Source organism: Salminus brasiliensis, chromosome 25 (assembly GCF_030463535.1).
Source record: "Salminus brasiliensis chromosome 25, fSalBra1.hap2, whole genome shotgun sequence".
Taxonomy (NCBI): domain Eukaryota; kingdom Metazoa; phylum Chordata; class Actinopteri; order Characiformes; family Bryconidae; genus Salminus; species Salminus brasiliensis.
This window is the reverse complement of record NC_132902.1, coordinates 23,831,946-23,845,285: the sequence shown is the minus strand read 5'-3', so window position 1 is coordinate 23,845,285 and position 13,340 is coordinate 23,831,946. Positions and strand designations below refer to the sequence as shown.

At 42.6% G+C, this 13,340-nt stretch overlaps 1 protein-coding gene across 1 annotated transcript in view; it reads left to right on the top strand.

Annotated features, from left to right (window-relative positions):
* The window catches only part of adam10a (ADAM metallopeptidase domain 10a), a 106,134-nt gene that overhangs the window by 26,211 nt on the left and 66,583 nt on the right, over window positions 1-13,340 (top strand). The window contains exon 2 of the mRNA XM_072671297.1: window positions 1,944-2,094. Within this exon, the coding sequence (XP_072527398.1) occupies window positions 1,944-2,094 (151 nt within the window). The remainder of the gene's footprint in view (window positions 1-1,943; window positions 2,095-13,340) is intronic.

Genomic DNA, 13,340 nt, shown 5'->3' with positions numbered 1-13,340 from the left:
AAGGTGATGTGTTGGAAGCTAGAAAATTGAGCAAGCTTAAGAATCTGAGCCACTTTGACAAGAACCAAACTAGGGCTGGGCGACATGGTATAAATACTATATCACGATATTTAAAGACTTTACAGACACGATATTTATCACAGTACATGTAAATCATAGATTAAACACATCAGTAGCGACAGATTCTTATAAACTACTACTCAGATCCTCTCCTGTACTGAATACAGTGATTTATACTCATCATCTGCTGCTCTTCATCTAATGAACCCTTCAGTCTAATTACACTGTTAGTAATGAAACCTGCAGCTGATCAGTGTTTATTAAGCACTAACAGTCTCCTCCATATACTTAGAGAAGCTTATTGTGTATCACGGTACCTACATTTATCACAATACGATAAAATATCGTCATATTGCCCAGCTCTAAACCAAACTGTGATGGCTAGACGACTGGGTCAGAACATCTCCAAAGGGTTGTTCAGCGTATTCAGTGGTCAGTATCTAACAAAAGTGCTACAAGCGAGGACGACTGGTCATCTGACGACAGCACCCAGGGCTCACTGATGCTCATGAAGGCCCCACCTTGCAACTTATAGGACTTGCGTTGTGGTGCTCCATCCATCATTCCAGAGAACACAGTTCTTCCACTGCTCCACAGCTCAATGCTGGGGGGCGTTATACCCCTCTAGCCCACGCCTGGTATTGGGCATGGTGCCAGTAGGTTTATGATGGCACACACACAGTACAAGCACAAGTACACTGAAGGGGTGTCCACAAACATATGGACATATAGTGTATATGCAAGTGATGGTACATCAGGATGACATGGTGATATGCAGTAGTCCGTGAAGGTGTGGAGTGTAGCAGATGCCTGGAATGGGGGTAGGTGTCTGGTCTGGCCTGGTAGCTCTCCATCAGCGCCAGGCCGGAGAGTCATTTGTTGGGCAGTCGTTAACCCAGTTATCGGAGTGTGGCTAGCGACTCCTGCAGATCTGACCGTAACTGTCCAACAGAAATGATTGACTTGTTTTCCTTGTGGGGGAGGGCGAGGGCGAGAGGAATATTCGCTCGCTCATTATGTTGAGACACATGCTTTGTGAGCTGTGCGTAATGAGTCCACATGTTGGAGCTTAAGTGCTGAGGCAGAAAGCCGAGCGCTGTGCTTTGGTGTGATGATCCAGCTGAGATCCCACCTGACCGGCCTGAAGCTCACACTGTGCTGGATCTGAGATTGGTTCTGCCGGTGGGCTTTGCACAGCATATTGCTGTTAATTATCTTTGCCGTCAAACTGGCCTTTGAGCTGTTGATATTGTAGAAGACGTGCTGTGATGAAAGCTCAACCACAGTAGTCATTACTTTTGGATGGAAGGTGACTCTTCAGATGAATCGTGCCTAAAAGGACTAGGGCAGGACTACGATTCCCTTGAATGTGTTGGATGCAGGAGAAATGGTCAGAAAATGACAAGGGCCAAGTGTTAATGGCCATGAGGATGAGTCCGAGCATCTCAATAACAAATAACTAGGATTATGGGAGGTCCTGGTCAGCTGTGGTAGGTGACCACCAAGGTGTGGGGTGCTCAAGACTCATGACCAAACCAACAGAAAGGCTACTGTGCAAGTCTCAGAAATGTTTAATGATGGTAATAGAAAGGTTGCGTCACAACCTGCTGTGTAGCTAAGCCCATTCTAACCCCTGTCCACCATCAGAAGTGCCTACAATGGGTACTTAAGCTCTTGACTGGATCTTGGAGCAAGGGTAGAAGGTTGCTTTGCTTGTGGGATGCCTTGGATCCGTGTCAGATCCACCTTACAACAGACTAAAGGATATGCTGGTGGCAAGATGATGACCATCAGCATATTAGGCAGGTGGTCTTAATGTTTTGATGAGTCAGTTGAATCTCTTTGAGGATCTAATGCTCTTTCCTCTTTCTCTCTCTTTCTAGGCCAGTTTGAGAATCGTCTGAATAAATACATCCGCCACTATGAAGGTCTGTCCTACGACACTGATGCCCTGCACAGCAACCACCAGAGAGCTAAAAGAGCCATCTCTCACGAGGATAAATACGTCAACCTCAACTTCCACGCCCACGGCAGGTCAGTACACTGCACCCTTTTCGCCTTGTTGAGATGGTTATACTGGTGCAGGTCGGACTTTTATCTTATCTGTAGAAAACTGGGGTAAAATAGTCAGTTTGGGCATTTCAGAAACGCTGGGTTGCATTTTTGGTGTTTACATAGTCCTAAATTATCATCTGCTTTACGTCAAGGTTTAGGTTTGCGGTAAAATTAGAGGTTATTGCATTTAATTTAGAGTTTAGTTGCATTTAAAGCAACGGTATGGAAAATTGGGATTTAATACAAATACGACTTGGGATACAGTGTTGCACAGTTCTCTTTTCCAAAGTTACATGAGGCAGTTAGCAGCATGCCAAGCTCAGAGTAGCAACAACCATGATGCTATTCTCCCTGTAACAGTCAGTGTATCATAAGCATTATAATGAAGCTGATTTTCGAAGGTAAAAGGCTGCATAGTGTTGCTTTAACAGAGGTTTAGTTGAATGTTGGTGAAACACAAGGTGAGCATTTACAAAGCATTTATAGTGAGCTCTCAAAAATTGTTAAACACACATGAATATCATAAACCATTTAATTTATGTACTTAAAAATGTATTTTCAGTGTATTTTGCACTGAAAACCTTAGAACAGCATTCATTTCGCAAGGAAACGTCATTGTTGACAATCCAACGTTTTTTGTTTATGGCACTCCTTTCCTGAACTGCTTAAACTTGGGTTTCAGAAAAGGTGTGCAAATAGTTTAATAACATCAGATATGGTTACAGTAAACACGTTTTAGATCATATCTTACCAACAAACAGCAGTTTAGGATCTGACTCATCTTCTCCGTTCCATGGCGTCTCCCAAGGCTGCGATCTTGGCCCTTTGCCTTTTATGATGTACTCGCTTTTTCCCCTTTAGTGATCAGGCGTCAAGACTTGCAGTTTCATTTCTATGCTGATGATCCTCAAACTTACATCCATGCAGAACCTTCACACAGATCACCTCTAGCTGACTTTTTAGCTCACATGATGACGGATAACCTCTTGAGCTTGAGTAATGAGAGGACTGAGGCTATGCTTATTGCTTCTCCTGCTGCTGTTAAGAAAATCAGTGACCTCCTTTTATCTCTCCCTGGTTTAATAATGACTCGGGTTAGAAATGTGGGAGTCGTTTTTTGACTCTACTGACTCCACACATCAAAAGCTTAAGGAAGACAGCCTTTTTTACCTCGGGAGTCTTACTCTTTCTGCTTTAGTGACCTCTCGAATTGATTGCTGTAATGCTGTAATCTTTGTGGTGGCCCTGCTCGACTGCTTGGGGTTTGAACTGGTTTACAGTGTGTGCAAATTTCATCCATCCTAGACCCTGGAAACATATCTGCTCTATTTTGAAAGGCTTGCATTGGCTCCCTGTTTGCTTGTAACACATAAACTACAAAGTACTAGTATTGTTTTCCCATCTATTTATGATCTGGCCTCTCCATAGCTATGTGGTTGGCTCCAGATGCATTCATCTACCCAAACCCTTCACTTTTCTGCTACACACCTGCTTACCCTCCAATGTTTTAGACTCCTGTATTGTAGTATTTAGTGTCTTTGAACCCCCCAGGAGCTAAGTTAATCCTGAAGTTAATCCTAAAACCCATCTAATTCAGTTTGCTTAGGTGGATTCTTTTCTCTATTTGCCTAATTTACCATTGGTCACCATTATGATCTGGGTTTCTGCAACCCTGTCCTTCATTATTTGCATTATCTTGTAGTTTTTAATTGTAAAATTAAAACAAATATATAGCTGCCGGCCTCGCCCAACAGTGCTCCCACAGAGTTAGTCACAAGCCATGTTCGTGAGGTCCTGGGCCCTTCACATCTAAAAGGCTCTGAGAGCAAGGCAAGGCTTGAGGCCTTTACCAGGCAGGGTCACAAAGTGCTACAGGAAAGAAAATAGAGGTCATTTTAGACCACAGAAGCTTTTTCACTATAAAGAGCTGATTCTTTGCCCCCCCCCCACTGTTGAAATGTCTTGGACGATTCTCTGCAGCCAATAGGGATCCGGCAAAACTAGGCTTGCCTCATAATTATTACAATATCAGTTAACCTTTGTAAGAAACTATGGGTAGGATGTGTGTGTGTGTGTGTGTTTAGGCAGCTGCAGGGTATTGCAGGCCGTGTGATGGTGTGACTAGCTGCGTGTGATTATGCCTGAAGCTCTATACACACACACACACACACACACACACACACACTGTCAGTTTCTGCACACACTCTCTGGTTTCTAATCCAGTTCATGCCAGTTCCCCCAAAGCCATTTTCTATAGTGTTGGGTAGGCCGCATGTTTGGACAGTGCCGTGGAGAGGATATTGGCTGGTTTGGTGTGATTGTGGTTTGTTATGGTCCAGACAGGCCTGAATCGCACTGTCCGTGAATTAGCCCACTTTTTTTAGTTTGATTAACTGTTTGGGCCAGGAAAGGGTACCTCAGCCACCGACAGTTAGCCCAGTTAGCCCAGTCTGCTGTGTGTTGGCAAGAACCTGCCGATACGATATTATCCTGAGACCGGGTCACGATTTGATATTGTGATATACTGCAAAGTCAGGTTTTAAGAAAACAGCCATAGTATATCTGCAAAAACTTTTTATCCAATCAGAACAGAATGCAACACTGCCATCTAGAGGTTTGGGGTTTAAACACACACAAAAGGAACCACTGTTTACACTGACACCAATATTTACTTGTAAACTATTTATTAAAATTCACCCTGTTGGGCTCAGAGTGACTCAGCTAGACTCTAGTCTATCGCTACGGCCCTGCAGTCGCGAGTTTGCATACCGAGCCATGCCGCTTTGCCATCGCCAGCCCCAGTGGCCTAGAATGGTGGGCCACCCCTGCAATGTCAGCATGGGTTTCCTCCAGGTACCCAACTCCCAAAAACACATGGTAGGTGAAATGGGCAAATTAAATTGTCCCATAGGTGTGAGTGTCTCAGGTAATGGGTGGGTGTGGTTGTATGTGATGGACTGGTGCTCTGTCGAGGTGATCGAGCAATGCCCAATGATTCTGGGTAGGCTCTGGACTCACCACAGTCCTCACCAGGAAGGAGCGGATAACGATGTCTGGATGAATTATTTTTTTAGTGGTAGATTTTCAAACTAAAGGCAATTTTTAATGTTTATGTTTAACTATCTCTATATGTGTGTGTGTGTGTGTGTGTGTGTGTGTGTGTGTTCATACATAAAATACTAATTCATGGTAAACTGATTGAGAGCATCACCGTCTTTCCTGAGCAGACCTATCCTCAGATAAAAGTTCAGCAGGAACTTCGTCTTCTGGTCTACTCTGAAACTTATTTATAGCAGAGGAGTCCCTCAGGTCCCTGTCTCCTGTCTCCGGTCTCTTTTCCTGTGATTGTTAAGCATATCCAGCCCATCGAGTTTCCAGAAGAAATGCAGAAATGAAGAGTGGTGTTTTTGACTCGGATACAGACACTTACTCCTCAGAGCTGAGCAGTTTTGATTGGCTGTTCTGTTGATGAGGTTTATATTGAGGGAGGCTTGCCTGTGTGAATACTGCTCCAAAGTACTGTTGAAAATGAGGGCAGTAAATCAGCCATGCAGGTGAATACAAGGTCACCACATATACAGGTCTGAAACTCACAAGTGTATTAGACTCTTTTCGCTTGTTTTTGGATCTTTTTGATTTAAAATAAAATGCTAAACCTCATAATTAAACAAATATACAGTATAATTGAATTAAATTTTATGTATAATTCTACATTCATTAATTACATGTAAAGTGACATTTCAAGCATTTCTCCCTCTAAAGCATGTCTGCTTGTAAGAGTATATGTGTGTTATGGGCAGTAGAATCTAAATTAAATAATTCTGGCCAAAGTGGGCCCTGTTCTGTTGAGAATCTGGCTCCAATCATCTCAGTAAGATCCATACTTACTGAATTTGTTGTGTTAGATAACTACCCTACCACCCTTCCACCCTGGTGGTGGTAGTGTGATGGATTTGGGATGCCTTGCTTGCTTCTACCGAGGGAACTATAAATGACCGGTCACCTGTACATGAGCTAAAGCTGAAGTGCAGTTGGATCATGCAACAAGACAATGACCCAAAGTGTCCAAGCAAGTCTAAAGCAAGTCTATCTCACATAATGAAAGATTTAAACCTAAGGCCTAGGTTTCGAAGACCTACATGTGTTCGCCATACTGAATACAATTGACTCATTAATGTCTTGTCATGACAAAGAAACAAACACACACACACACTCACACAGGACTCACACAGTTTGTTGTTCCTGCAGTCGTTCTCTATTATCCTACAGTCTGTTAATGTGTGTTTTTTAGTGAGACTCATGTGAGAGTTGTGTGTTTAAACTGTATGAGTAGAGACTGAAAAGAACACATTAGTGTGTGTGTGTGTGTGTGTGTGTGTGTGTGTGTGTGTGTGCGTGCATGTGAATATGAGCCAATTACTAATAACACATAGAGTGCATGTGCCACTGCTGCTTCCATATTTAATAGAATTTGTTGTGTTGGGTAAAAAAGGCCCTGGTTCCTCCACTGTTCCTCTACTAAGGAGCTCCAGCTTTGAATTCTCCTGCTTCTGTTCCAACATCTGAGAGAGCTTTTGAAGTCATTGTGCTCAGCAATGACAGTTGTGTGTGTGTGTGTGTGTGTGTGTGTGTGTGTGTGTGTGTGTGTGTGTGTGTGTGTGTGTGTGTGTGCGCCTCACAGTAACTCTCGCTGTTGTCAGACTTTGGCACAGGATAGAAAGATCTCTCTGAGAGATGAAATGATCTAGTGTTCATTTCTCCTTCTGCATTATTCATCAGCCTCCCTCATTATGATTTTATGCTGAATTTTGTCGAATGTATGATCAGGTTTCTTAAAAAAAAAACAACAAAAAAAAAAACGATATTACCTGCTTCTGTCCACAGTATGAGCTGGAGCCCAATCCCAATAGGTTTTTTTTTTTTTGGAGTGATGCTGTAGAAGATTCACTATTGGCCACAGTTCTCCAAAGGGGATTTGTGATGTTTAGCCAATAGGTTCTTATACGAGCTCTGAAAAGAGCCAGAAGAAACAAATGAGTTCCAGCACATCATCACTGCACTCCTCACTCAGCAAATCAGACAACTACATCAGGTTTTACTTTAGCTAGAACAGTGACTGTAGACCGAAAATCTCGCAAATGAGATGGTGATTACGGAGAACCCTGATTCTGCTAGCAAAACGAAATGGATTTTCATACGCAAGAATGTACAGAGAGTTCAATAAACAAATACAATAACTAAATATTAGGGGTTTGGAACTAATAGTAGCTCAGCCGAGTACTAGGAGCCAAAGCCAAACATCACTGGAGCACAGCTCAAATAAATACAGTGATAATTATGTGATTAATGTGTTCAAAGTACATTTCCTAGAGAATATGCATTAGTTTTGCAGCTTTCTGGTGGATTCTAGGGTAGTAGCAGGTGGTTGCTAGGCGGTTGCTATGCTTTTCCACTTCGATAACATTTTAAACAGTTGGATTTTATTCATAAAATATATCTGAGAAGGTCCGTGGAGTATTCTCCCTACAGCAAGGGGTCTTTACAGCCTAAGCAATTTTCTGGTGGTTTTTAGGGTATTGCTTGGTTACAGTTGGTTACTAGACGGTTGCTATGCTGTTCCACTTATGTAACGTTTGAATGGTTGGATTTTATTTATAAAACACTGTATATCTGAGGAGGTCCGCGGAATATTTTTGTATTTTTTGTGTTTACTATGGTTTTGCTAGGCGGTTGCTAGGCACTTGCTAAGCGGTTGCTATGCTATGATGGATCTTTTTTGTAAAATGTGTCTTTGGAGGTCCAACAATTTTCTGGTGGATTATATGATCTGGCAAGGTGGTCGCTATGGGGTTGCATTTAAATAGTTAGGGTATCCACAAAGTCTGGTGGTTTCTATGGAATTGTTAATTAGTTGCTAGGTGGTTGCTATGCTGTTCCACTTACAGTTGGATTTTACTCATGAGCTTTATCTGTGGAAGGCGTTCCTGGCTGCAGAACGTTTGAGAACCTTTTTAAAGTCTAAAGAACCTCCAAGTAATATGAAGGCTCTGTGCCAAGAGGTTTAGAACCATCTCCAAGCCAAGAACCCTTTCAGAACCTTAAGGGATGGAGGAAACTAAAGACGTAGTGTTCATTATTGGGCAGTCGCTGGTTCTAATGTTCTGTGTGAGAAAGGCGTGACTCAATGGAACGGTTCTTTTATTCAGGGAGCTCCGCTCTGACCCTAAACGCCCTCAGTTTTGTGTGTCCGCCCACAGCTAGCGTCCATTCATGGCTTAAAAGCCCCACTGTGCTGCAGAGGACCAAGGAAAGAGACTTTAGCTGAGTCACACTTACACATTAACACACTCATGGACACACTGCGTGCCAGAAATGTGAGGACGCATAGCTTCACACCGTGTGAGCGGGTGGCTGTAACGTTGTTCCGGCAGCATAAGAGGGGTCTACACAGTGGTCAGCCGCAGATCCTTCAAGTCCTGTAAGTTGTGAGGTGGGACCTCCATGAACATCAGTGAGCCGTGGCCACCCGTGACCCTGTCGCCAGTTCACTGGTTGTGTTTCCTTGGTACTGACCACTGCATACTGGGCACACCTTCACAGCTGCCCATGCCCATTTGTCCTGCTTCCATAAACACATCATCTTCAGGAACTGACGGTTCGCTTGCAGCCTAATATGTAGATCCCACCTTTTGATATTGGAGCCATTGGAACCACATAAGCAATGTTCTTCAGTGCACCTATCAGTGGTTCTAATGTTATGGCTAATCAGTTCAGCAGACTGACGTCACCATAACGACTTTACCACTCCAGCTACACCTTCAGGAGAGGTGTCGGCAGTGATAACAGACTAAAGGCGATCCTGTGTGATGAATAGTGGATAAGCCGAGGTTCGCTCTGGCCTTTTCTTACTGGGGCTTTGCTCCGTGCCTGGCCTGGCTGCTCTTAGCCTGGGGCTTTGCTCCTGGCTCCTGCAGCCTCATGACCCGGAGTGCGTGAAGTGCTTTCAGCACCAGCTGAATTCATTTAGAAACCTGCACTGTAACTCCACTTACCTCCAGTCTTTGCTGCACACTGCACTTCATTTTGAAGGACTATATATATATATATATATATATATATATATATATATATATATATATTATTTATGTAGGAGTGCCAATCAAGGTGTTTTGCCCCTCGATCTGATCCGAGTCTCTCAATGCTGACTATCGGATGATACCGGTCCGATCTTAGTGTTTCTATGAATAATACAGCCCATAATACAGATAATACAGATATAATATTTGTGTCATTGCTCAACTACAACCAAGCCAAACAGCGAGGCTCTGAGCTAACGCTAAGCTAAAGTTTTCCTCTTCCCCGAACTTTCCGTTCCACCTTAAATAACTCCGCAGTGACGCTCTGCTGCTGAAATAAACACACTGTACTGCAGCACTATTTAAGGTGGAATTAGCTTTAGTTTTGGTGGCTAACTGGTTACATCACCACACTTATCAGTTCAAATAAAAGGTAAAGGATAAAGGATAAAGGTGCACGTATTCGTCACTGTACAGTGTGGACTGTACAGCGAAATGTGTCCTCCGCATTTAACCCATCTGGTAGTGAACACACACTCACACACACACACGTGTTAGGGGCAGTGAGTACACACACACACCCAGAGCGGTGGGCAGCCAACTCCAGCGCCCGGGGAGCAGAGAGGGTAAAGGGCCTTGCTCAAGGGCCCAACAGTGGCAGCTTGCCGAGCCCGGGAATCGAACCCACAACCCTGTTATCGATATCCCGGCGCTCTAACCGCTGAGCCACCACTGCTCTGTTTAGTTTTCCTCACTGAAATAATGTCCCAGATGAACTCTGTCTAGGGTCGTTGAGACGTTCGTCTGCAGCAGCTGAGGATCATGTGTAGTAATGGTCGCCTGAAGTGGATCAGAACATTAAAAGCCGATACCGGATCCATAAAAAAATGCCTGAATCGACCCTTGGTGTGTGTATTTCTTGAATCATTGAAATCTGAGAGTCAGAGCATCTCCAAAACATTAAGCCGACCTTGTATGATGCCCATCTCAGAACTTGCAGGACTTAAAGGGGGATCTGCTGCTAACGTCCTTCAGAGGTCTAGTGGACTCTTGGTGGGTTGTTTGGCAACACGAGGCGGACCTACACAATATTAGGTTCTAATGTTTTGGCTGATTGATATGCGTATGTTTTTTAATAATTTGAGATCATATGTAAAGGCGATTCTAATAAAGTTGTTAAGAAAATGAATGCCCCCCCCTCCCGTTTACATTTACATTCTGAATATGATATTTACTCATAATGGTAATTAGATAATCCATTCCAGAGGAATCAGATGTATGAGTGCTCTTAGGCACATCTGCCCATGTTAAGTAGTGTCAATTTCATCTTTTTAATAGCTAACAGTGTAATTACTTATAAATAACGATGTGCTACGAATCCGAATCCGAATCTGACGGTCATTAATCCAGAGCATCAAGCAGTAAGTCTCTCTCAGTTGGAGCTTTGATGCATTCGGGCCTGTTTTGCACTCTTTGTCCTTGCATTGCTCCCCACGGCGGCTTTAGGGACGACATTGAAGCTGCCAGCAAAGGAACGGCTCCCACAATGCATTGCTCCTCCCCAGGGCCTCGTTGGAGGTCAGCCACGTTGCCTGATGGCATGGCTGCGCAGGCCGACCTGAATGGCTGTGTTTGTGTCTCAAGTGAAACCGGATTCTTGAAGAAAGCTTTGTCCCGTTACTGTAGCTCCAGCTCTGGCTGATGCATCGGCCTCGCACAGCAGTATTGATCATCAGCTTTAGTAGTATTGATAAATGATACCATAGTTAACTAAACTGCAGCATGTACAGTTCAGAGTACAGCTCTGGGGAAAATGAAGAGACTGCTAAATAGTGGCAGTCTTAAATTTGCATCTCTAGGTGTAGCCGTTTTATTCCAGGCATTTCATCAAACAAAGCTGAGCATTTGCAGACTATGAATGGCTTAAAGGCTCAACAGCAATGTGAAAGACTGGTGGAGAGCTGGCCGTGAGAGTAAGACATGGAAGCTGTGATTGGCAGTCAAGGTTATTTCACCATAGTGATTTTTGAATGCTCTTAAATGGGGCTGGGCGATATGGTATAAATACTGTATCACGATATTTAAAGACTTTTTTCAATACACGATATTTACCACAATACCTGTAAATCACAGACTAAAATCATCAGTAGCGAGTCTTATAAACTACTGTTCAGATCCTCTCCTGTACTGAATACAGTGATTTATTCTCAACATCTGCTGCTCTTCATCTAATTAACCCTTCAGTCTAATTACACTGTTATTGATAATGAAACCTGCAGCTGATCAGTGTTTATTAAGCACTGACGATGTCCTCGATATGCTTAGAAAAATGTATTGATCACGATACGATAAAATATCGTCATATTGCCCAGCTGTACTCTCAGATATTAGTACTGTTGTTTAAATAATAGCTTATTTAATTAACTTAAATTTACTTATTTATTTGCATTATAATTGCATTATAATATATGCATAATTATTACATAATATATAATTAATATATATTTGCATTATTTGAGTTTTTAAACAGTTGTCGTTTCTGCAAATGAATAAATGCTCTAAATTGCAAATATTTCTATTTGGAATTTAAGGAAAATGTTCTCCATGGTTTGTGAAATACAATGCAAATATAAAATTCCTTTAAACACAGTAAAACCAGAGAAACTGATCATGTAAGGTGGTCTCTTCATTTTTTCTGGAGCTATATATAGAGAACTGAATAAATAATATTTTGATATATCTGATCTGGAAATAAGCTTTCTGTCTTGGTTGCTTTGTATAAAGCTGTGTAAGGTTCAATGTGGTGTCATTTTAAGACAGTTAGAGCTTGTTCTGATTGGACTGGTTAGCTCTGTCAGGTTGGTAAGACATTAGTTTAGCGCCAAGCCGCAGCGCCCAACAAGCTCGGACTCATTAGCTTTGTTAAAGCAAACTCGGAGGTCCTGTACACCACGCTTTCCTGCTTAATTCATATTAAAGAGTTAAATATTAAAGTTGAACCTTATTCACCAGCTGTTCTTAAAAAGAACTACACATTGCTCAGGTGTAAAGGTGAGTAACATAGGGGCTTCGTGCCTCGCTGTAGTCAAAACACAGAGATTTCCAAAATGGATATACTGAATAAATACACAGTAACTTACACTACTCGCATACTACACACACCATACACACACTTATATATTGTATATTCAGCACAACACAAGTGGCTTATGGACACTTTTTAGATTCTTTAGATTTCGTGTTGGAGCCCCAAGGCTAATGTACTGTACACTCTGGTGACAAAAGTATTGGGACACATACCCTTTCACTGTTTCTTTGTAAATCAAGGGTATTATAAAGAGTGTTAACAAAAAATTACCAAGACTAGAGCTGGAGTTTTCATAAAGATTCCCCAGTGTTTTGTGATTTGGGATTTTTGCTGTTTATGAGGGCAATAGGGGCTCATCATTGAACAGTTCTGCAGCTCAAAAACACACCATGAATATGATGTTGACTTTTTGTTGGGACTTTTCTCAAGATTGTCAACTGACAATTTTTTCCATATACGTCATATATATCCTATATAGTGGAAATTCTAGTTGCAGTGTTTTTGCTGCAGCAGTGATGGAAGTGGCGAGTGTTGGTGCTTCATTCCTGCAGAGTGTGAAGAAATCAGTTCATCACGCCGCTGCAGAGGCAGGAAGCAGGATCTGCACTTCATCTGAGTGTTTATGTGCGGCGTAATTGGAGTTTTTTCTGACATCCTGCGAGAGGCGAAGTGGGCAGTGACTTGGTGATTTTGGTGTTTTGGTGTTTTTGGTGAGCACGGTTCCAAGGGCTAATCGCTTTGCTGTTGTCCGGCTTGTGACCGAGCACAAATGCACAGCCGCGGAGGAACGTGTAAATGGGCAAAGCACTGTGGCTTTAAATATGCGCTGTGTGTAAATATAAACCATGTGTCAAAATACAACAGCCAATTACCAACAGCCAATTAATTGATTAATTAATTAAATAGCTGCTAATTGCAATGTGTGTGTGGCTCTGTGCCCGGTTGTATTTAACCACTACTGGAATTTGAAGCGAGGGAAGGCAGCCCACGAGTGATTTGGTTCAGCACCAAATCAGATTTACACACATGGCCCCACCCCTTATCCCAAATGTGGCCAATCA